This window comes from Mobula birostris, chromosome 6 (assembly GCF_030028105.1).
Source record: "Mobula birostris isolate sMobBir1 chromosome 6, sMobBir1.hap1, whole genome shotgun sequence".
NCBI classification, from domain to species: Eukaryota; Metazoa; Chordata; class Chondrichthyes; order Myliobatiformes; family Myliobatidae; genus Mobula; species Mobula birostris.
Window position 1 is genome coordinate 145,389,594 of NC_092375.1, and position 22,532 is coordinate 145,412,125.

Genomic DNA, 22,532 nt, shown 5'->3' on the forward strand with positions numbered 1-22,532 from the left:
AACTGGCTTCCGTCTCGTCCATCTGTTCTGAAATTGTGAGGTGGTGGCGTTCAAGAAAACAACGAACATCTGTTCCAGCACGTCATGACAGCGTTTTTAAATAGTCAAAAAAACTCACTTTACAATTTAACTCACGCCGTTCACACCAACTGCGCGTTATAACAGCTTGCGCAGTACCAAGCAGAAGCAGAAAAAAAGCATTGGTGTTGTGGTGTTGTCATGACAGCGTTTAAAATCTCTCCGGTTACCCCGTACACACTACGCCTGATATTAAGCGTTTTCAGATTTATTCACTCTGGAGAGTGTTTTCGAAAATCTCCGTTTTCGGGGGCTGAGAACACCGTTTCAGTGTGGACAGGAGGGCAAAACGAAGAGAAAAAGCTTCGTTTTCAAAAGTATCCGGCGTAGTGTGGACGTACCCTGAGTGAGCAGTATGCTCTGGCAAGTATTATGGAAGGGACCAAGGAGTCCAGTATGTAGTTCAGTGACACCTTAACCTTCAATCAGGCGAGAATATGGGAACTGGAACATTACAATGCATACAAGATGTTGGTGAAGCTATACTTTCGCTCATTGTTATATGAAGGATATTAAACATTTACCTGGATGTCACTTACCAAACCTTGAGGTTGTGAGTTACCAAGAATTACATAGACTAAGACTTTACGTGGACTGAAATGTAGATTTAGGGAACTAAAAGATGTACAGTATTGGCAGTATGAGAAGTTTTTCCATGGTGGACATGATAGAGGCCATAGGCTGAAGATCAGGACAAAGATTTAAAAAAAACAGGGCAGCATCTGGAATGAGCTACCAGAAACTTGAGCAGGGCACATGAATGGGTTTAGAGGGTTATAAGCCAAACACAAGCAGAACGGACTAGCTCACGGGTTTTTATGCTGTATGACTGCTCAGGTAACCCTTCTCCAATTTGCTGCCGAAACATTATCATCCCTTCAAATATTGAAAAAGCATCTAGTGCTTTCCTAGTGTTCATGACAAACTCTTCTCACACTTCCAGGCAGGTAGGGCATTTATTCCTTCAAATACTCTACTCCACAAGTAGATTCTCTAGTGGCTCCATATCACTTATGTACAATCTCCCTGCTTGAGCATTTGATTGACAGATTTGTTGTATTTGATTTTGAAGATCATGCACTGAGATAATCTGATCTCAGAACTCCATCGTTTATCCCTACTCAGATATACCCGCTGCTACTGTATTATGCGAACTCCACCCATACAAAATTTTAAATACAGTACATCCACTTGACCACATAAACACCTAACCATTTCCAATCACACCGCAAAAACAGGTCCACCATCCCTTTTGTTATTGAGGGCTTGGGATCCATTCAGAACAGTACCCAAAACTGGATAATCTTCCAAAGCCTAACTTCATTAAGTTAACCAAACTAATTTTGGTACTCTGCCATTACAGATCCTTTCAATTTGCTGTCATCTTAAAAGTATGCAAATTTTCATTATTGTTCTTACACCTTGCTATTTAATGCATACAAAGAAATGGTATACTTGGAATAAAAACATAGCAATTAGGCAGTCTTCAGTGAATTTTAACCTTTACAGTACTTGACATTTACACAATTCCCAAATGAAATATGTTTTGCAGCAGAAAGGTCTGTTGATTTTTCTTCAAGTACTCCTTTCCAATGCTTGTCACATCCACGCCCAGATGTGTTCGATGCATCAGCAGTCTCATTACCACTGTATCATAGATGAGGATCGATATTTGCCTTACTCTTGCTTACGGAACATCAAGAGGTATCACCTTGAAAACCAAATTAAAATTATTCTGCTGTATTCCTGCCAAAGGGTCTTGGCCTGAAACATTGGCTGTACTTTTTCCCATCAATACTGCTTGGCCTGCTGAATTCCTCCAGCAGTTTGTGCTCAGATTTCCAGCATCTGCAGATTCTCTCGTTTAAAATTATTCTAACTCTTTGGTACATGCTATTGAATCATCTGGTGTTCCTTTACAAGTATAGAAATTAACAAAAAATAAACTTGTTGCATCTCCTACCCAATCTAAATAACCATTACTCTAAAATCCAGCAAATAATCCTTTGAGCCCGAAATTTGCAGTGCAAAAATTCACTTCCCTGGACAAGCCACTTGACTTGAATTAAATCTGATATTAACACTTACATCTTAATTCAGAATTAAAATTACAACATGCAATTTTGCAATCTACATTAATGCCTTCAACCAACCTGCGCAAATCAATTCTCCAGAGTGTGACAATCAACAAGCATTTAGTATGAAACAATTCTTTGCACAGTAGAAGAGCATGCATATTTAAATGCCATTACTAATTTAGCTGATAAGCCATTTCAAGGAAAACCCCACATAGATTGTCTTGCTATATATAGCAAGGAATAAATTGAGCACATCCCCTTGGGGGACAATGAAACAATGTACAATGGTTGAGTTTATCTTTTATTTTGTAGCTATTATACATCATGGCACAGTACTAAAACAGACCGATGTTCAGGGTGTTCAGGATCTTTCATGACCAGTATCCAAGACGTCCGTATATATTGTTGATCTTAGTGGAACAATAAGCAGAAATGTCCAAGAGTCCATTTGCCATGCAAGATTCAACAAAGCCTGATCAGCACTGCACCATCAGCAGTAGTTCACCTGGACCTCTGCCTCATCTTTCGTCTTTTACGCTTCAGTCTGTAAAATCGAAAACATTAGTTGGAGATTTAGCTTAAGACAAAATGAAAAGGATTATAGACAGGAGGCATTACAATGCCTTGGAAAGTATTCAGCCCCACAAGTAATTTAAACTATAAGATTTTTGAGCTAATTTACAGAAGATTGTGCATGTCAAACCAAAAGAAAAATTCCGAAACTTCCAAGTTCATTAACAAGTAAAAACCAAAACCAAAAATATTCATCCCCTTTGTAATTACAGTGCTCTTACCTTAGGTGCAATACTGTATTTTACCTAACCAATTTGCTGATATCAAAACTTAGAAGCTCATTTGTATACCCCCTCCCCTCTATAAAGTCCAACAGTATGGTGGATTTAACAGACCAAACCGAAATCCAAGACAAAATAGCATTCAAGGCAAGTCAGGGAAATGATAGTAGAGAAGCACAAATCTGGACAAGACCATCTCAAAGGCATTGAACATACTTTGGAGGTAGTACAGACCACCATGAAAAAGTGAGAAAAATAGCCAAACTGCTGAGGTCAGGCCTCCCCTCTGAACTGAGTTGCCAAAGAATGGCACTTTTAAGACTGAAGCCAAGTCACACCCAAGCGTGAAGACAGTAGCTGCAACTGGAGATGAAGTTCATTGGCCTACAATCTCCAAGGCCTTACACAAAATGGGTATTACAGATGAGTGACAAGGAAGCAGCCCTGGCTCAGACTTCACAAAGCATCACTTAAAAGATGTGGTAAAAATGTGGAATGTCTTGAGGCCAGATTAGAAAAAGTGGAACTTTTCTGGCGTCAACACTAAGTGGTACATGTGGCATAAAATTAATACTGCTCATCAGCCAGATAACACCATCCCTGCTGTAAAGTACGCTGGAGGCAGCATCATGCTATGGGATACTTTTCAGCACCAGGGACTGGAAATCTGGTCAGGATTGATGTAGACAAATGCTGATAAATAGATATTTTGGATAAAAACCTGTCAGCCTCTGCCAGAAAGATTAAACAGGACAACCCAAATGACATGGAATGGCTTCAAATGAATAAAATTGATGTCCCTGCATGGCCCAATCAATCCTGACCTTAACTTAATCAATCTCTGGCCACTGCTGCTCCCCAAATAACCTAGCACAGCTTGAGCAACAGGAATTCTGCAGATGCTGGAAATTCAAGCAACACTCATCAAAGTTGCTGGTGAACGCAGCAGGCCAGGCAGCATCTCTAGGAAGAGGTACAGTCGACGTTTCAGGCTGAGACCCTGACGAAGGGTCTCGGCCTGAAACGTCAACTGTACCTCTTCCTAGAGATGCTGCCTGGCCTGCTGCGTTCACCAGCAACTTTGATGTGTGTGGTACAGCCTGAGCAACTTTGCAAAGAGGAATGGGAAAATATTGCTCGATCCTGTTGTGCAAAGCTAATAAGACTACCGGCTGTAATAGATCTGAGAGTACTGGGTTAAGTATTGTTGGGGGGGGGGGGGGAGAGAGAGAGAGAGAGAAAGGAGGTACTCCTGAATTGCTGGCATTCTAGCTTTTGATTTTTGATGCTACTTCCTTTTTTGCTAGTTTTAGAGCTCTGCTGTGGAAAAAGGAGCATGATGATCACAAATAAATGTTATCAGTTAAAATGATCAGAATCCTAGGCTGTATTACTCATTTATGTGAACAAAAGGTTAGGGGCTGAATGTCTTCACACAGCACTGCAGTGTCTGTATCTACAGTAACATGAGGTTATCATTCAGCCCATGCTGGTTCCCAGCAAACCATTAGCCATGTGCCCTCTCCTTATCTCCCTGAAACTCAACTTCATCTTCCAAATTTATCCCAACTTTAATTCAATTCTTTCTGCTGCCAACCTACACTAACAAGGTAATTTAAAGCAACAAGTTAAACACCCAGATGATATGAAAAGTCAAAAGCTACAGATGTGAAGATGGAAAATGCTAGAAACACTCAGGTTAGGCAACATCCATGGAACAATAAATCACTGTCTGGTATGGAGGGCTTACTGCACAGGACCAAAAGAAGCTGCAGAGGGTTGTAAATCTAGTCAGCTCCATCTTGGGCACTAGCCTACAAAGTACCCAGGACATCTTTAGGGAGCGGTGTCTCAGAACGACAGCATCCATTATTAAAGACCTCTGGCACTCAGGGCATGCCCGTTTCTCAGTTACCATCAGGTAGGAGTTACAGAATGACTATATGACTATTTATTATTTATGGTGCAACTGTAAACCAATTTCCCCCTGGGATCAATAAAGTATGACTATGACTAGAAGCCTGAAGGCACACACTCAGCGATTCAGAATCAGCTTCTTCCGCTCTGCCATCTGATTCCTGAATGGACTTTGAAGCTTTGGACACTACCTCACTTTTTTAATATACAGTATTTGCTTTTGCACGTTTTTAAATAATCTATTCTATACATGTAATTGATTTACTTGTTTATTTCTTATGTATTGCATTGAAATGCTGCTAAGTTAACAAATTTCAAACCACATGCTGGTGATAATAAACCTGATTCTGATGCCTTTGCTCCAAGACACCACCAGATAGGGGCCACGTTAAACATTAACTTTTCTTTCCACAAAGGAAGTCTTGTGTGCAAAGTGCTCCCACTATTCTATCCAACACTACTTCAAAAAAAGCCAACTCGACTCAAGACAGCAGACAAGACATTCAGAATAAACCTTTAAGCAAACACAGGCTGGCACATAAATACCCAACTCCACATTCCTCAATATCCCTGACAAACCCACATTAATTTGATGTTTGCAATTCAATGAGTTTGCAGGAACAGAGCTGGATGGCCTTGTGATGCAATCTCATCGATTCCATGATCTGTGCTCTTAATACTAAATACCTTTCGTAACGGTTTACTTTTATTCTAAAACACTGGCCTAGTCCATGATCAAGATTTACACCTGGGAAATCTGGATTACACATTTTCCAATCTCAATACCCATGAATGTATCAAAAGGCACTTAAAATGTGAAATTAATTGCAATCCAAACATTTGACTCTTTGGCCACAAAAAAATTCATGCCACTCAGAGACTGCCACATTTCACAGTAATCGCTGTATCACATACCTGCGCATTCGCTTCTTCCGCCACTGAAAAATAAAAAAAACAAGTTAAAAATGCAATAAACTGCTGGTGGTCAAGCTACAAAATACCACAGCCAAGAATGTTCACTTCTACAGGTTAAAAAGTTATGTCCATCTAATCTTACCAGTGTTAATTGATACACTGTAGAAAGCATCTTACCAGCATAGTATGGTGAACTGCACAGACGCTTCAGCCCACAATGTTGTGCCAACCTTCTAACCTGTTCCAAGATCAATCTAATCCTCCTCTCCTACAGCAGCCTCATTTTTCTATCTCCATGCCTCTATAAATGTTTCGTAAATGTCCTTAATATATCTGCTTCATCACCATCCATGGCATTTCACACATCCATCCCTCTACTTACCTCTGATGTCCTCTCTATACTTTCCTCCAATCTCCTTAGAAGTATACCCCCTCGGTTGCACCCTCCATCTACACCTCTTATGCGTAATTATTATTCAACTATTCCTGAATAAACCAAACAAAAGTGTTCCTCTGGGGCAAAGGCACAAAACACATTACCAACAGCACATATAGAACACATGGTGAAGAATGTGAATAAGACATTCTTTTCACCGTATCTCTAGGTGACAATAACAATCCAATTTTCATTTACCTTCCTTTCGCCCACATCCATCTAACCATTTAAGTGTCTTAAATACATACATCTCTACCAACAACTCCTTCCAAACAACATGCTTCACAAATGAGCTTACTAATATCAGAGAAAGTGAGCGAGTAAAGTATTAGAGCCGGTGGGGGGGGGATGGGCACGTGGAGATTATGTTAAAAGTCACAATGCAAAACTCTATTAGCGTGATTATTCCCAAATACTCATAAGTGGGAATTAAGACATTTTGCCAATTGTACCCCTGAGAAAGCATTAACTGCCCTAAAAGCACCACATGCAAGCTAGAATTGGGGCAGCAAACACTGACAAAAGGCAATCAATCTCACAAGCATCCAGTAGTCACCATAGTGACTAACCATCAGGCCATCTACACAAGCCAGACCAGTTCATACAACAAGCCGCAGGACATACAAAATATCCACAGGAGGAACACAGCGGGCCGAGGAACATTCTTCGGAGAATGGAGAGGAATAGCCCAGGCCTTGTATCAGTACTCACTAGGCCCAGCACCCCTGAATAATAGGCCCTGGTCTCGCCCATCAGCCCAGGCCTACAACTGCTCAACAATGTTTTAAATCGATATCGATTCTTACCTTGGCTCGCATATCGACAGGGACCTGCAAAAGAAAAGGTAAATGGGGTTAGCGAAGTCAGATGGTTGGATTAAAGGGCCGATATAGGTCGGATTGCGATGGACACAAAGCCCGAGCAACCGCTCACCTGACAACCCGAGCACCGAAAGACGGAAGCGCGCGAAGCTCGCCGGGATATATGAGCATGACGCATGCGCACCGACCCTCGGCTCAGCCCTGACTAACGCGCTGGTCCGTGCGTGCGCGCGCATTCCCAAACTCCCTAAAGCGATGCGCGCAGTGGTTCTCCATGTCATGAGCAATCATAATTGAAAGTAAGTTGCAGATGCTTGAAATCTGAAATACCGCAACGACACACAAACAAAAAGTCAAAAATTATGGAAGAGTCTATCGTATAAAAGTGAATTCGTGATCTCTCAATCTAATTCGCTATCGCTCTTGCACATTATCTGGCGATCTGCAACAGTCTGTTTTCATGTTGTACTATCTTAATGCACCAGTGAATGGAATGATCTGCACAGTTGGCAATGCAAGCAAAATATATCTTATATTTTAAATATATTAAAATATATTTGGTCTCCAAACTTGAAGGACATTCTAGCTATCGAGGGAGTGCAGCGTGCAGGCAAGAAGCATCCTTGGTGTCATTTGGTAGATTTTTCTAATTCACTGTTAAAGTTAAAAGAAGATGGTGTTGCAAATTACTGGAAATGTTCTTTGCAAGAATCCCGAGTGCAGGGAGACCATTAAAAGTTATCACAAGAGAAGCGTGAAACGTTGAAAGTTTCAGCTATTTCGGCACAGCCCATGCTCTTCCCATTAGAGAGACCAGAAATGCTGAATAGCTTCCCAGACATGAGTTGTCCGTTGTTTGGTTGATAGTAGGGTTGGTCGGTACCATCTGAGCGGAATAAGCTCATAGTGATTTTTGGCAAGGTATACATCTCTATAGAGTAAGAAAACATGTGATAGCATTGCACCAGGGATAGCTTTATTACTTCAAACAAGTAATCACTTTTTGTATATATTCCATATTAACATCAGTACAGCAGAAAATGTTACCCCACCCCACCCCACAAAAGGTAAAAAACCTCATTTGGAGAGATTTCTGGAGTTTTATCAATGTCATGATATTTTCCATATTTTTGTATCAGATTAAAACAATGAGGCCATTTGCAACACACATACATCTTGGGAGTGAACAACAGGAATTCTGCAGATGCTGGAAATTCAAGCAACACACATCAAAGTTGCTGGTGAATGCAGCAGGCCAAGCAGCACCTGTAGGAAGAGGTGCAGTCAACGTTTCAGGCCGAGACCCTTCTGAAATGTTGACTGCACCTCTTCCTACAGATGCTGCTTGGCCTGCTGCGTTCACCAGCAACTTTGATGTATGCATCTTGGGAGTTAACTTTTTTTTTGTACAGTTACAGGCCCGTAGATCCAGGACAGCATCAGGTGCTGGCTGGCCTTCCATCCAGTGCACCACCAACTGTTCAGCTTCCTCTTCTCTCTCCATCTTCCATCCTCTGCCAACAGGGCTTGGCACTTGTGAGTCCTTCTCCAAATACCAGCCTGGTAGTTGGCTCACTGTGCATGTTTTGTTAAGCAGTCCTTGCACGGCGGGAGTTGATGACTTTCAATTTCACCTTTTTTGGCACAGAAAAGGTGATACCTGAGCTCATTGACCTTGGTGGTCGATGCCTTTGGGGCATACAGGAGAGAAAGGATATCCTCCATATGTAGATGCCATCACTATGATGTGTCCAAACAAAGACCTGTCTGCTTTCTAGATGATCGCCCTCCCATTTGATTTCACGTCTCTCTTCTTATGAGATTGACGAGGATAAAGCAGTGGATGTTGTCTCTATGGACTTCAGTAAGGCCTCTGACAAGGTTCCACACGGAAGGTCAGTTAGGAAAGTTCAATCATTAGGTATTAATATCAAAGTAGTGAAATGGATTCAGCAGTGGCTGGATGGGAGATGACAGAGAGTAGTGGTGGATAACTGTGTGTCAGATTGGAGGACGGTGTCTAGTGGTGTGCCTCAGGGATCTGTACTGGGTCCAATGTTGTTTGTCATATATATGTTAATGATCTGGATGATGGGGTGGTAAATTGGATTAGTAAGTACGCAGATGATACTAAGATAGATGGAGTTGTGGATAATGAAGTAGGTTTTCAAAGCTTGTAGAGAGATTTAGACCACTTAGAAGAGTGGGCTGAAAGATGGCAGATGGAGTTTAATGCTGATAAATGTGAGGTGCTACATTTTGGTAGGACTAATCAAAATAGGATATACATGGTAAATGGTAGGGAATTAAAGAATGCAGTAGAACAGAGGGATCTAGGAATAATACTGCATAGTTCCCTGAAGGTAGCATCTCATGTCGATAGGGTGGTGAAGAAAGCTTTTGGTATGCTGGCCTTTACAAATCAGAGCATTGAGTATAGGAGTTGGAATGTAATTTTAAAATTGTACAAGGCATTGGTAAGGCCAAATTTGGAGTATTGTGTACAGTTCTGAGCACCGAATTACAGGAAAGATGTCAACAAGATGGAGAGAGTACAGAGAAGATTTACTAGAATGTTACCTGGGTTTCAGCACCTAAGGTACAGAGAAAGGTTGAACAAGTTGGGTCTTTATTCTTTGGAGCGTAGAAGGTTGAGGGGGGACTTGATAGAGGTATTTAAAATTATGAGGGGGATAGATAGAGTTGATGTGGATAGGCTTTTTCCATTGAGAGTGAGGGAGATTCAAACAAGAGGACATGAGTTGAGAGTTAAAGGGCTAAAGTTTAGGGGTAACATGAAGGGGAACTTCTTTACTCAGAGAGTGGCAGCTGTGTGGAACGAACTTCCAGCAGAAGTGGTTGAGGCAGGCTCGATGTTGTTATTTAAAGTTAGATTTGATAGATATATGGACAGGAAAGGAATGGAGAGTTATGGGCTGAGTGCAAGTCGGTGGGACTAGGTGAAAGTAAGAGTTCGGCATGGACTATAAAGGCCAAGATGGCTTGTTTCTGTGCTGTAATTGTTATATGTTATATGGTTACACATATCACTGAATGTTTTCAGCTTGTTGGTTTTCATTGGGTCATGGAATTTCTTTGCTGGTGGTTCTTCCTCTAGTCTCTCATCCTTGAAGATTGCATAGCAATCCAGTAGTAACTGCATTGACGGACCCCTCTGCGACAATTCCAACCTCTATGCATACATCCTCTAGACCAGCATCCTGAAATCGCTTTCCTAGGATGGCTAAGACATATGGTATGGAATGTCCCCATCCTGAGAAGAGTGTTGGAGAAGCGCTCTTTGTGCTTCCAGGCAATTTCAGTGGCTTTTGCATAGAGTGTTTGATCCATGACTACCACAATTGTTTCTAGATGAAGTTCATTCTAGATTAGCTCTGATTGGTTCAGGATTTCAAATACTGTGGTCAACCCTGTGGCTGGTGAATTGATGGTTGGCAGATACCCAACAATATCTTGTGAGATTGGTTCTTGGTCCCTGATGCTGAGTCCAGTCCAGCTTGGGATTGTCTGATTCTCTGGACCTGCTTGCCTCGCAAGTGTCCACACCAGGTTCTTCTTGCAGGCAAGAAAGCTACCACTGCTGCAATGCTATATTTTCAAGCACTAGGGGTGTATACCTTGCCAAAAATCACTCTAAGAATTATTCCCCCCAGATGGTAGCGGCAGCCCAAATTTGGGGTCCTGGCTAATATGGAAGTGATCAGATTAGGGGATTCCATGACAGAACTTTCTAGATTTACCAAGAATATTGCTAACATCTTCGAGGTAATTCTGTATCCTAGATGCCTAAAGTAGGCCCAGGCCTCAGCTCATCATATAAGCAGGGCAAATCCCCACAGAGCTCACAGACAAAAAGCACAGCAGCTGGGCAGTCTCAGTCTCAGCCTCAGCACTGTGGAGAGTGGAGTGAACATCGCAGAAGAGCAAACAAAATCGGCCCAATGCTCACCTCTGTCTGATACCCTGCCTTTCCAGTCTATCTGGCCGGCCTTTAAATTGTCCAAACAGTGGATTGTGACTCGCATTAGGACCGGAGCCCTACCGCAACGAAAAACCCCAGGCATAAACCACGCCACCCAGCCGAAAGCCATTCTTGACCGCTCCAATTGGCTTGGTACTTAAAACAATCCAACCTCACGCCCGGGGATGCTCTTTCAGTTTTGATACAGGGCAGCACACAGATGATGCATCCTGCATGACAATACTTAATATTTACATTTCATATTCTTATCATGTAGAAGGTAGCCATTCTGCACATTGAGGCTATATGGGATCTCAGAGCAATTCCATGAGTTCTGTTCCCCACATTTCTCTGTAATCTAATCTCTCTCACGTGCCTATTAACTTCCCATTCCTTCACAATTCTCATACTGCCCGCCAGCACTTGGGCAGATTGATTATTCAAGACCATAAAGACATAGGAGCAAATTTGGACCATTCAGCCCATTGAGTCTGCTCTGCCATTCCATCATGGCTGATCCCAGATTTCACTCAATGCCATACACCTGCCTTCATGCCATATCCTTAGGTGCCCTAAGGAAATGATCAACTTCCAACTTAAATATACCTACGGACTTGGCCTCCACCGCAGTCTGTGGCAGAGCATTCCACAGATTCACTACTCTGGCCAAAATAAATTCCCCCTTACCCTTGTTCCAAAGGGTCACCCCTCAGTTTTGAGCCTGTGCCCTCCAGTTCTGAATACCTCCTCCAAGGGAAACATCCACCCTATCTAGTCCTTTCAGCATTTGGTAGACTTCAATGAGATCCCTGCACATTCTTCTAGATTCCAGTGAGTACAGGCCCAAAGCTACCAAACACTCCTCATATGTTAACCCTTCATTCCCCAAATCATCCTTGTGAACCTCCTCTGGACTCTCTCCAGTGACAACAATTCCCTTCCGAGATATGGGGCCCAGAACTGTTAACAATACTCCAAGTCTACCCCGTCTAGTGTCTTATGAAGGTTCAGCATTACCTCCTTGCTTTTATATTCGATTCCCCTTGAAATAAATGCCAACATTGCATTTGCCATTTTTACCACAGACTCAACCTGTAAATTAACTTTCTGGGAGTCTTGCAAGAGGACTCCGAAGTTCCTCTGCATCTCTGATGTTTGAACCTTCTCCCCATTTAGATAATAGTCTGTACTATCGTTCCTTTTACCAAAATGCATCATCATACATTTCCCAACATTATATTCCATCTGCCACATTTTTGCCCATTCTTCCAATTTAAGTCCTGCTGCAATCACATTGCTTCCTTGGCACTTCCTAGCCCTCCACCTATTTTCATATCATCTGCAAACTTTGCCACAGAGCCAAGAGACCTTCCAGCCCATGTAGCTTAAAATGTGGGAGGAAATCAAAGCAGCTGGGAGAAACCCACACAGTTGCAGAAGAGGATGCTGACAGTGATAAAGTAATTGGCCAATAGATTCGGAGGATTTCACATTGGCAGTACTTCTCCAGTTAATTGAGATAACTACTGTTGTTTCTGCACTGTTTTTATATGGCTACTCATTCAGAGGAAGGGAAAAGACAGCTTAAAGAATAGGAAAAAATTGTTGATGATACAATCCAAGATGAATATGAAAGGCTTGAAAAGTTCTGGGACTGCAGTCATGGCGCAATGCTGGGTGTTGGGACTTGGGCCGGACTGCAATTAGCAATTCATTAGCAAATACAGCACTTCCTCAAACTACAGTTTTACAAAGTTTATAGTGGAGTAAAGCAAATCACCAACGAACTATGGAGGTTTGCAAATGACCTACTGGAAAATGACTTCTAATTTGAGGACAAGACTCAAAGATACCAACATCCATATCTTACCATCTTGCACACTGAGAAGCCACTTGCTTAAGCGTTAACGAAAATGCGATGTGCAAACAAATACTGTTCATGTTATATTGTAGAAATTTAATCTAACTGTGCAACACTTTAACCTGTACAACCACATGCAACTTCAACTCTTTGTATTTCCTCCTCCCAGTACAATTCCAATAAATTCCCACTCCAACTGTTGAAATTTTCTTGGCCAATGTTCCTTTGGCTTTGTAAGTTGAGAAAACCCTGCCATAGACTGCTGCCTCTCAAGCAGTGTAGGTAAAATTCAACCACTGCAATTTTGGTATGAGACAGACTATATCTGAAGGGTGACAAAGGTGGAAAGTGAAAATGTCCAAACCTTCATATTCTCTCCCATTCTCCTTGATCTTCATGTTCTCTCCTCTTCTGTTTCTCCATATCGCTTGCTGGTAATGAACTGAAGATCAACTGGTTGCTATAAAGCAGAAACTAGAACATCATACATCTCATCAAAGATGGCATATAGTGTGCATCTTCTTAAAAGCCAGAAGGCACAAGGTGAAATGTTACATGTTACCTTTGACACTTCTTGCTGACAGCGATTTATATCATGCACAATAGATTTAGGCTACGTCCACACTACACCGGATAATTTTGAAAACAAAGCTTTTTCTCTTCGTTTTGACTCTCTGTCCACACTAAAACGGTGTTTTCATCCCCTGAAAACAGAGGTTTTCAGTAACGGTCTCCAGAGTGAATAAGTCTGAAAACATTTAATATCCGTTGCAGTGTATATGGGGTAACCAGAGCTTTTTAAAACCGCCGTCATGACGTGCTGGAAAGATGGCGGCAGCGCGGCATTTCATTGTTTTCTTCTTCTTCTTCTTATTATTATTACTACTACTTTGTCACCAAACAATTGATACTAGAGTGTACAATCATCACAGCGATATTTGATTCTGCGCTTCGCAGAACCTAACAATTTCAGAACAGAAGGCAACGAGACTGAAGCCAGAAGAGTTCTTCACTTGTTTTCTGTGTGTCCTGCACGTGCCCAGTTCAGGAGATTCGCCCAAATATCCGTGTTAGTGTGGACAGGGATATTTTGAAAAACGCTTAGTGTGTACGCCTGTCATTTTCACTTGAAACTGGCATTTTCAAAATTATCCGGCATAGTGTGGATGTAGCCTTAGACATCATCCCACTTATACAACAGATGACTCTTCCAAATTCTCCGCAAGTTCACAGACCGCATTTCCTAAAACACAATTGACAAAGAGCTTATAAATACTCACATAGCACAAGTTCTGTTGCCATGTCTAGGGAATCAGAGGGAGGAACGTGCAATGTTGCAAGCTCACCCAACTTCTGGAAATTCTGTTTTGGTACTGAAAAAATGAGTTGTGCAATTAAAGCACATTTTATTGACTTAAGTGAAGCTAACTGTAGAGTTATGTGAATGCCCCAACAAAATATGGGTCAATGCAACCAATAGCATAACTCATTTATTCCATTATTTCCAGGAAATTTTACAAATGAGGTACAGCTTCACTATTAATGCATCACCACTATAATGCCAAGTTTCCAGAAAATTAAGGTCCAACATTTCATAAACAGAAAGTGAGTGTAAAAACATCTTTTGAAATTATTGTACTGTTTCAAAAATACCATGTCAGACATAGATAATCTAAAACTAGCAGCAAAACATAGGCTGGATATGGTTCCATGGTAGCTTCATAATCCAGAGGAAATAACAATGTCTTAACAGTTAATGTTTTGTTGAGAATTATCAAAAGAAAAATATCTTAATTATTTCATATTAATAATAGAAAATGTTACATGTATATATTTGTGTTGAAACATGACTTCATATCTATGTAATATTAAATGAAATTTGAGATTTTCACTCTCCCTCAATATCAATGAAGATATTCATTACCAGGGTGCAGAAACAAACTGTTTGGCCCTATAGGCTGGTGGTAGTGTTTGTGCAGTTTATCAGTCTCTGTTTGCCTTTTTTAATTTCACCCTTACCAAACTCATGTGTGAGCAGGTGATACATCCCAATAAGGGAAGATGAGGCCTCTAGTTCATCTCTGGGACTGCTTGCTGTGTATCTATTGACATTAGAGGGGGAATGAGGCACTTTGGCTTGTGGGATAGATGAAATCTATTTTCATGAGTGACAGAAAGAATTTAGTATGCAAACCAGCACAAAAACTCACAGAATTTATAGTGTTTAGATTACAAATGTAACTGCCCTGTACTAATTACAGATATTTGGCAGATTATTTTCTAGCACTTAAATTACATTGCGCTTAAATACCAGGGAAAAAAACACTTGCTTTACAAATGTAAATTAAGTGCTAGAGAAAAAAATTCTGCCAAGTTTCAGTAATTTGAATGCCCTAGCACTTGAAAAAACCTGATAGTTTAAAATGGCACGGCAGGTGGCCAAACAAAACAAACTTAAAGTCGTCAACAACAAAAAAGTTGAGTAATTTGTCATACTTTTGCTCTTAATATTTTATTGTAATATGCACTATAGTTTTTTTTCAAAAGTATCAATAAGGTTTTGAATAAATTAACCTATTTTGAGCATCATAAAACACATTATAGAATCTACTGACAGCTATACATCGCTACTCCAGATTTCTGGGGAAAGTTTTGCTAATATTTCTCATTAACAAGCCTCTGAAATGAATTTTACTTCATAATTAAATTCATATTTTAAATGCAAATAATCTGTTTCTGAACAACTTTTCAAGGTGCACCATTAATAGCCATTGTATTAACTTGATTTATGATTCTTTCAGGTTTCAGTTCTAAAAAGACATTGCATGAAACAGGAGCACAAGAAAACCCACAACATTTGTTATTTTTAGCACTATTTACAAATCTATTTCTGTACCCGTGTTAGAGCAATAATATACAAAGTGCAACAATTTAATAAATACTACAATGAAAAGTTCTTTAAAAAGCAAAAAATTATGGCAACATCTCTATATTTTGAGAACTTACTTTGAGCTCCATCTTTCTTGCAGCTGCATATTGCAGTGGGACAGGTAAGTCAACACTGAAATTCATTAACTCTTACTTACAGCCTAAGTACAAATACTGAAGGAGTAAGTTTTTTTTATTGCTCCCACACTCTGGAGAAGCTTTTTAAAAATACCCCATATATAACATGCTCTTTATAATTCTTGTGAAATGTAGAAATTGCAACTACAATGCACGCGTGTGCAGGTACTGAATCAATCATCTGAAAGCAGGTGTATGCTTCTGTCCGATAAACCCTCAATTAATTGAAACATTATCATAGAATTTTTTAAGCACAAAGTAAAACCAAAATTTAAGCTTTGCAAGTCTCATTTAATACCCTCAAATTGAACCATTTGAAATACTAAGTACTTTTCTGAAGAATTTTCATTCATCCAAACATAACTTCAAAGTTAAGAATTCTTCGGTGAAACTGGCAAATGATTTCTTCCTGTTCCTTTTCAATACCATAATGAAACATTATTGTTCTGACAATAATGCAGTGCAGCTCATGGAATGTTTCCTCTTCACTTGCATACATTCAGTAATGCCTTATTTTTTCAGCAATTCACTCCTAGGCCTGTCCAATGTTCTGGCACTTTTAGAAAATATTTGTCCATTGCTTCGCAGAACCGTGTTCGGTAAAGTTCTGGGGAAACCACAGTTGGCATTTTTCCTGTGCAAAGAAATTAACAATATTATCAATTCTTTAAAAAGAAGGGGATTCAATTTTTAAAAATTTGACTTTAGAGATACAGCATGGAACAGGCCCTTGCAACACAATGAGCCACACTGCCCAGTAAACCACCTAGTTAACACCAGCCTATCATAGGACAATTTACAATCATTAACAAAGCTACTAACTGGTACGTCTTTGGACTGTGGGAGGAAACTGGAGCAGCCAGAGGAAATCCATGCACTCATGGGAAGGACATTACAAAGGATGCTGGAATTGAACTCCCGCTGCCCCAAGCTGTAATAGTGTCGCATTAACTGCTATGCTACCGTGGTGCCCAATTCAAGATTTATATACAGAACAATATTGAAATGATATGAAAACTAATTGTTTGAAACAAGACACTTAAATTACTAAAAATCTGTAGATCTGAAGAATATGGTGTACTGAATGATATTTAATTTTGTGCTGGTCTCGAACAGATACTGTTTAAATACAGGAAATGAAATCTGAATATAATAAAGATTAGTTTTATTTGCCACATGTACATCAAAACATACAATGAAATGCATCATTTGCAATGTCCTGGAGGCAGCCTGTAAGTGTTGCTATGCTTCCAGCACCAACAAACTCGCCCGCAACTTACTATCCCCAACCTGTGCACCTCTTTGGAATATGGGAGAAGACCGGAGCACCTAGAGGAAGCCCACATGGTTACGGGGAGAACATACAAACCCTTACAAAAATTGACCTGATGTTTCAAACGCTGGTGCTGTAAAGCATTTTGCTAATCGCTGCAGACTTGAATCCTAAATATTTATCAAGATTTCACTTTATTACTCAAATACTGAAAATCTTGCTGCACTTCCTATCTGCATGATATACTGTAGTACTTGGTTATTTTAACCAGGAAAACTGTTAACATTTCCAATTGAGCAACAACAAAAGCGAAACTACACGTCTCTTAACATAAAATGAGAAGTGGAAAGTACAATAACAAAAATTGAATTAAATAAAAACAAAAAGTAATTTGCAAGAAAGATTTGAGTGCCCATTTTGTGTTTAGTACATTTTATTCTGGTGAAAAGTAGGATCGTATATGGAAAATGTGCTGAATTCTTCTAAAATATTGCATGAATGGATAGTAAGAACTAGAATAAGAACATTATTCCTCGTTTTGCCTCAGTTGAACAATATTTGAAGTTTTTAATCCTATACTATACATTTGTTTTTTATTTTGCTTTAATTATTAGCTCTATTTGTACACAGTATCTATAAACAATCACTTATAGACTTACCTTGTCCACCTAAGATGCCTGTGGACTTTACAACCATTTCAAGCTTTTTATCCCAAGTAAACGTCCTGATATAATCTAAAATTAAAAAAAAACAAGCATTAGTAAGCTACTTTCAGGAAAATAACCTGAGAACAAGGGCTAAACTTAGAAACAGACTAGTTGCTTTTTCAGTGTGACATCTATTGGGCTAATGTATCAGGCTCCCTAGGATAAGAATGACCTGACTTTACACAAATTCTAGTTTAACTAATCAATGAAATTGAATAATTATAGTTAGTGTATGTGGAATACCACCATAATTTTAGTTATAAAACTGATGTTTCTGAACTTAGAGAAACTGGCTTACAGACAGCTCTCAGGATGGAAACCATGTATGTGACTATATTCCATTTTGCACGGCCATTAAATCAAACGGTGTCCAAGAAAGTTCAAAGTATTTCCCTGACATGAAAGAAGATCTATTATTCTATACAATTTGAATCCAGATTCACCTCAGGTTTATAAAGCAGAGGTAACAATGTTCAAATTGCATTAAAGTTTAATGTTAGCATAACAGGGTAAATTCATAAACAATTATATATTCTACTTACCAATAATTCCTACAACCAATTCATTTTTTGTGTCATCCCGGCCCACAAGGAGGGAATAATCAATGATGAGGTGGCTTGATAGAAAGTATGCATCACTATGAATGGATGCCCGCAGCACAGATTTGCAGTGCGATCGAATATATAGAGGATTATCACGAATCATTTTTAGAAAGTTTTCATCCAGTAATACCACATCACATGTTTCCTTTCCAGTTTCTGTTTTAACATTTCGATTTCTTAACGAACCTTTTAAATCAAAAACCTGTATGAGGAAAAAAAAATCAATAATTATTTAAGGACTTTCAAAAACACACTCGGGCTTGCCTTTAATAAGAACCTAAGCAGTGAGCATTATGGCAAAACTGCAGAATTCAAAACCTCCATGGACCAGACATTAGCTAGTAGCTCAAAGTTTTGGCATGGATAACGTTTTATAGAAATATCATACCATTTCTGTTTATTCAATGGATCAGAATTAAATAACAACTGATGCTACTTGAATTCTAAATGTATATACTTTGGTGCCTATATAACCCACAGATTGCTATGGTAAAAAGCAGGATATAGCAATTGTTTTTAATTTGACAATTCTTTGAATTTCACAGTTCTTCAACATAGTCAAAATACAACACCTTATGAAAATGTTTGAATTAGAAACCAAAAATGACCCAAACCATATTCAAATGTTGCTGCTACATACCTGAGCCATTTTTCTTCCATAGAAAAGATTCTCCATAACCAAAAGATCAAGCTTTTTCTCAGTATTATTCTGAGAGTTTTTGTAGCCTATTCGATATACCCCCAGAATTTTAGCCAGTGCAGTAGGTCTCTGTATTGCATATTGGGGAGGGGAAAGGGAAAATTAAATGTGTAATGTTAATGCCAAATTAAAATGTACTGCAATACGTAACAAAGAGTACCAGTAGCCCAAACAACATTCCAAATCTGCTTTCAGTATTCTAACTCTAACTTTCCTTCATAGCCAAAATTTCATAAATATGTGTCCAACTCATTACAGTCCACTAATCTACAGAATTTCAAAAGCAAAAAAAAACTGAGTGAAAAAATATCTTATTTCAGATCTAGTTGCCAATCCTTTGTCCTGAGCCTATAGATGCTGCCCGATCTGCTGTGTTCCTCCAGCATTTTGAGGGTTACTTTGTCCTGGGACATGACCTTCTATTTCTATACTTACCAATGCGAGGAAAACATTCTCAGCATCTACATTAGCAAGACTCATAAAAATGAGAGAATATATTCCCATACTACTCAATCTCTCCACAGAGAACAGCCCTATTAGTCTTGGAATAAATCTTGTGAATCACTGTTGCATACGCTTCAAATCAAACTTATCCTCCATTTAATAAAGAGACAAAAACTACACAAGATACGTTGTCCCAACTAAGGTCTTTGCATTTGTGCCACTGCAGAAACCAATTTACCAACTAATTTTGTTAAATGTCTTATTTGAGGCACGCAATACCATTTGACAGGCAATCCTACAATTTCATTGGCTGTTAATGGATTGTTGCAGTGATGTCTCAATTCCCGTTCTTTTCTCCTGAATCGCCATTGTACGCCTTGTGCCAAAGGATGGGTGTCTTCAATGCAACACTATATTGTTACAGGAACTATGTTCTAAAGTTGAGACCATTAGCATCAACAGCCAATGAAATTGTAGGATAAAATAAGACACTGACTTTACAGGAGATTCCAGGGCTGTATTTTTCACAATAATGAAAAGACATTGCACTTGTTTGCTTTATGTAGCACACATACTACTAATCCCACAAAGAATAATAAATTAGTCATCATTGCCAGAGGGAAACAACTACTCACATTCCTAGATGCCTCCAGCATTAACTCTTATGTGGGCTAGGTAACTAGAATCAAATGCCATGTCACAAGAAATAAAATAACTTGGCATGATCGGCAAATAACTTATCCTCACCACCAGGTGCAATTACCTTTTGCTGAACAGCAGTTATAATATAATTAAAATAATGAGGAGCAAAATCGAGGAAAGATTGGACTTCCAGGCGAGGCATCTGCTTCAGAATAAAGCGGTCATCTAAAAAAAAGTAAAATAAATCCAAGAAATTTATAAAGTTATTTGAACTTGAAAAAATAAAAATCTAACATCCCAACTTAGCTTTATATAGTTAGACGTTCTTACAAGCACATATTCCAATAGTTCAATTTAAAGGGCCTCGTTTATTTCAGATACAAGTGGTTCGTTTTGCCGTAACCTAACATCTTGCATTAATAAAACCAAAATGACCATGGGGCACTGATCTGACATTTCGGGCCGAGACCCTTCTTCAGCACTGCCTTTCCAATCTGGAAGGGTGGTCTCAGACAGAAACGCCAACATTTATTCATTTCCATAGATTCTGCATGACCTACTGAGCTCCAGCATTTTGTGTGTATTGCTTTGGATTTCCAGCATCTGGAGAATTTCTCATTTATGAAATATTGCAGCTCTTGTGAGTCATTAAAAAAAAGTGTAAGTTTTGAGGAAGCATAAGTGAGGAAATCTCTCAAATCAGCAAACCTTGGCTTCTTTTTGTAACCATCTAACATTACAGTTAACCTAATTCTAAATGTGTAATGATCACTTTGAATTCTTATTCCTCCAGCCAAAATAACTTATTTACCTGACTGTATGGTACATGACTATTCTTCACTCTCATCTTTACATGTATATACATACAATCATTTTGCTCTTTCAATTAAACATTGCAACAAGATATTTTCTCATCTGGCCAAATCAAAATACGTACATATACAAATAAAAAAAAACGAATGATACCATTTAAAGAGCAAAATACCTAATTATTCATTTATTAAAAACATCAAGGCAAATAACTTGGACTTAGGAAGATAATGTTAATGAAATTATCAACATTTTACAAATTTACCACAGAAAACTGGCTGCAGTTTCTGTTTCTGGACATGGAAAGAAATAAATACTGATGTTGTTGTTTATGATTCATCCTCTGCTCATTTAAAGGAGTCAGTGAGGAATTAATGTGGGAACTGGGATTTGAGGAAAGGGCCCTACATTTATGATGACATCGAGCAAATAATCCTAAACGATATAATTAAGAGGCACAATATGTCTGTGGTACAAAATATTCTAAATTTCAATTATAATTGGCAGGAAGGAAATGACTACAAGCGCACTAGGTACATATCAGAGTAAAAATACCTTTATGTAGAACATGGAACAGAAGAGAACTTTTGGCCCTTTGGCCCACAATGTTGTTCTGACCTTTTAACATATTCCATGTTCAATGTAACCCTTCTCTCTTATATAGCCCATAATCATCGATTTCCTTTCATCCATATGCTATCTAAGAACCTCCTAAATGCACCTAATGTATCAGTTTCGACCTCCATCACTGGCATTGCATTCCATGCCTTTACCACTCTGAAAAAAAATATATATAGGAAGATGCAAGAGTATTTTTAAAATCCAAGCTTAAAAGTTTTGAGAAGTTTAACATGCTTTAGGTTTCTTCTTTACAAAGATCTATATGATTATTTTGTATTCTCTTTGCATTATGATTATTTTGCTTTTAATGATTATTTCATAATAGACCTATTTTTCTCCTGGGTATGAGGATAAACTTAATTCGGCTGTGGAGCATTTGCTTTGGGTAATGAGATTACCATTAACCACAGCTACCTCCAGGTCACCCTTAGGCAAGGTGTAGCACCTGTTAGCCTCCCTGCTTGGGTTACAGTGAAGCCACGGAATGCAGGTGGTAGATGAAGCAGAAGGCAAGTTGTGAGTAACACAATCGATGGGTCCTGCTTCTCAGATGCTGAGCAGTAGATCCTTTTAATAGGACAATGTTCAGGGTCACCCGTCTTGTAAAGACACTGCATCGGAAGCAAGCAAGGGGAAGCTACCTCTTGTATCTTATCCCTAGTATAACTATGGTTAATACCTACACAAATGTAAAAGACAACAGCCTAAATGGCAGCCGACTTCCAAATAGTGCAGACACCTCGCTCGGTACGGGATATCACATAAACAGACAGGTGAGCCCGGAT

The 22,532-nt window shown here is 39.3% G+C and overlaps 1 protein-coding gene and 1 long non-coding RNA gene across 8 annotated transcripts in view; both read right to left on the bottom strand.

Moving 5' to 3' along the window:
• Nucleotides 1–2,444: 2,444 nt before the first annotated feature.
• Nucleotides 2,445–7,174, bottom strand: LOC140199433 (uncharacterized). Of its 4 annotated transcripts, XR_011886417.1 has the most exons (4): nt 7,152–7,174; nt 7,025–7,048; nt 5,783–5,805; nt 2,445–2,700 (listed from the first exon to the last, which is right to left on the bottom strand). It is a non-coding gene; the product is annotated as an uncharacterized lncRNA (long non-coding RNA). The 4 variants fall into 4 exon arrangements; XR_011886416.1 differs by lacking the exon at nt 7,152–7,174 and having other exon boundaries at nt 7,025–7,056; XR_011886419.1 differs by lacking the exons at nt 7,025–7,048; nt 7,152–7,174 and adding an exon at nt 6,930–6,950.
• Nucleotides 7,175–14,373: 7,199 nt separating this feature from the next.
• The window catches only part of pikfyve (phosphoinositide kinase, FYVE finger containing), a 132,090-nt gene continuing 123,931 nt past the window's right edge, over nt 14,374–22,532 (bottom strand). For all 4 annotated transcript variants that reach the window (XM_072261533.1, XM_072261532.1, XM_072261530.1 and 1 more), the window contains 5 exons: nt 20,438–20,541; nt 19,171–19,299; nt 18,471–18,732; nt 17,881–17,955; nt 14,374–16,582 (listed from right to left, as the gene is read on the bottom strand). In XM_072261533.1, coding sequence (XP_072117634.1) covers nt 16,467–16,582; nt 17,881–17,955; nt 18,471–18,732; nt 19,171–19,299; nt 20,438–20,541 — 686 coding nt within the window. In that variant the 3' untranslated portion in view covers nt 14,374–16,466. The remainder of the gene's footprint in view (nt 16,583–17,880; nt 17,956–18,470; nt 18,733–19,170; nt 19,300–20,437; nt 20,542–22,532) is intronic.